This window comes from Macadamia integrifolia, chromosome 9 (genome assembly GCF_013358625.1).
Source record: "Macadamia integrifolia cultivar HAES 741 chromosome 9, SCU_Mint_v3, whole genome shotgun sequence".
Lineage (NCBI taxonomy): Eukaryota > Viridiplantae > Streptophyta > Magnoliopsida > Proteales > Proteaceae > Macadamia > Macadamia integrifolia.
In genome coordinates this window covers 16,686,987-16,689,434 of record NC_056565.1, presented here as the reverse complement: position 1 = coordinate 16,689,434, position 2,448 = coordinate 16,686,987, and the positions used below count along the sequence as shown (strand labels likewise).

Genomic DNA, 2,448 nt, shown 5'->3' with positions numbered 1-2,448 from the left:
AAAAAAAAAAAAAAAAAAAAAAAAAAAACCCAAAAAGCTAAAAAATTAGTGATTTCTGATTTGCAGTTACTTCCATCTTTCCTAAGCCCTAGTCATCATTAAGTGTTAATGTAAGAAGAAATATTCAGATGGGTTCTCTCTCTTAAATCTTCTTCTCTCTTTATTTGTTGTCTTCTCTCTCTCTCTCTCTCTCTCCTGCAAGGGACAGCAATGGAGGCGTTGTCTGCGGATTCAGGGCGAAAAGATGAGAATGGGGATTGAAGAGGGTTCATTTCCTTCTCAATGGGGAAAGTTGAAGAAGAGCAATCTCTCGCTTCTACGTCGAGTGTTGAAATTTTGGAGGAAAATGCAGGGAATCACTGTCAGATCCCAAAATTTGTTCGGCTAAAATGTGTTATTGTTCTGCTATTTGGGTTCGCTGTTTTGTTATCTGGGCTTTTCTGGTTGCCGCCTTTCTTACGGTATGGGGATCGAGGAGATCTGGATCGGAACTGGAAAGGTGAGGTTTTGGTTCTACTCTTGCTTTGGGTCTTTTAGGTTTAATTTGTTGATTTAATGGTTTGTCGGTAATGGCATTGTTTGAAATGGATGGATCTTTTGTTTTGTTTTGGTGGGGTTTTGAAGTTGTTGATTCTAGGGTTTGTGAGTTAATTACTGATATGGGATTCTGGTGCTTACATGTGTCTCTGTGTATGAATATATTTCGAAAGAAAATTTTTGGGTGGATTAGATCTCTAATATTAGTGGATAATTGGGTTTCGTTTGGTAATCTGTTTTAGCATTTATGTATTTCGTTTGGTTTTGAGAAATTGGTGCATTGAAGTACATCTGGAGAAATTTTAAATTGAATATCTTCCTAAAAAGGGGCTTTCTTATTAGATCTAGTTTTGCAGGGTTTGGTTTTTAAGTGGAGAACCGTATTGCTGGATCCAATATATATATATTTTTTTATTATTCATTTCCCCCCTATAAGAAAAACATATCATACATTAATTACAGATGTGTGGAGGGACTGGGTAATCTGGAACCGCATTTCTATATATAATATTTTCGTTGTGTTCAGGGTTTTTATTTTGGAGGGTTTCGTTGACAATTTGAGGAACATTTGGCTTGGCCTTTTTATTTATTTATTATTTAATTTTCTCTAAGTGTATGGAATTTTTTTCTACGTAATAATTATAGTTGGGCGGAGGGGATTGGGTAATTCAGAACTGCAGTTGTATCCTTTTTGCGTTCTAATTCACCTTTTGTGATTGTTATTATTTTTGTTATACATATTGGTCCAGACTTAAGCTAGTGTACTATTCCGACCTATCTAAGTGGTAGAACTTCAGTTCTTTGCTCAGTCCCTGCTTTGGGTTTCAGATTTCTTTATTTTGACTGTTGAGTTGATCTAGTTTTTTGTTGCTTCAGTAGTTAGGTTGATTAGTCTCTTAAACCACTGATTGAGTGTTATTCTAATATTTTGATCAGATAATTTGGTTGACATTTTGAGGGCCATCCGACTTGGTCTTTTATTTTTCTTTTTTTATTCAACTTCGAAGTGAATGAAATATATTTGATATACTATTTATGGCTGTGGGGAGGGGGATTGTGTAATCTAGAATGATTTATTTATTTCTTTTTTCATTTTTAGTGATTAATATTGTTTTCCTTTAGCAACTGGTGACGGATGTCTAAAATGGCTTTTAATTGCAAACCTATATCTTGGGCAAGGTTTTTGAGTCAGTTTATTTGCAGTTCTTGTTTTGTCTTTTAGTTTTCTTCCTTCTGACTTTTGGGATAAACTAGTCCATAGTTGCTTCAGCAATGAGGGCGTCTAGTCAACTGGATGCTGCTGATTGAGTGGTATTCCTCTATTTTGATCAGATGACTGAGTTTTAAGGATGATTGACTGAATGTGTTTTGGTTATTTGGTAAATGGAGTCTAGTATTCTTGTGGCTTGAACGTAGTTGAATAATCAGATAGCATTAACGGTGGGGACTTTCTATTTTCTGCGTCAGATTAGGATGTTTCCTTTCCTCCATGGTATGTGTAGTTTCCTTTGCATCTTGTGCACTTTACAAGGCTGCAATTTTGGCAACTGCTTGCTTAACGGCTGTTTATATTTGGCATATAACTGTGTGGTCCTGGCAAAGGGCTTGGGGGGAGTCATTGGTTTTGATATTTGTGATTTCTGAAAACAATCCCTTTTGCAAAAGCTTTCTAACATTGTGTTCTGATTTACTTTTCATTCATAATCTGGTGTTGGTTGGGTAATGTGGTTTCTTTGTACATGTCATTATTGTGGTTTTTTGTCCCGAGCGTGTAGAATTTTTTCTAGTGCAAAAATGTTTCTGTAACTTGATACCAATGCTCATGAGGTTCCTACATTCCTATGGGGCCTTTTTTAGTGGTCAAGTTCTTGTAACCAAAGGTACATAATTGTTGTCCCCCCCCCCCCCCCC

General features: G+C 36.2%; 1 protein-coding gene across 1 annotated transcript in view; it reads left to right on the top strand.

Moving 5' to 3' along the window:
* Positions 1 to 19: 19 nt before the first annotated feature.
* The window catches only part of LOC122089376, a 16,525-nt gene continuing 14,096 nt past the window's right edge, over positions 20 to 2,448 (top strand). Inside the window, exon 1 of the mRNA XM_042659053.1 lies at positions 20 to 499. Within this exon, the coding sequence (XP_042514987.1) occupies positions 283 to 499 (217 nt within the window). The 5' untranslated portion in view covers positions 20 to 282. The remainder of the gene's footprint in view (positions 500 to 2,448) is intronic.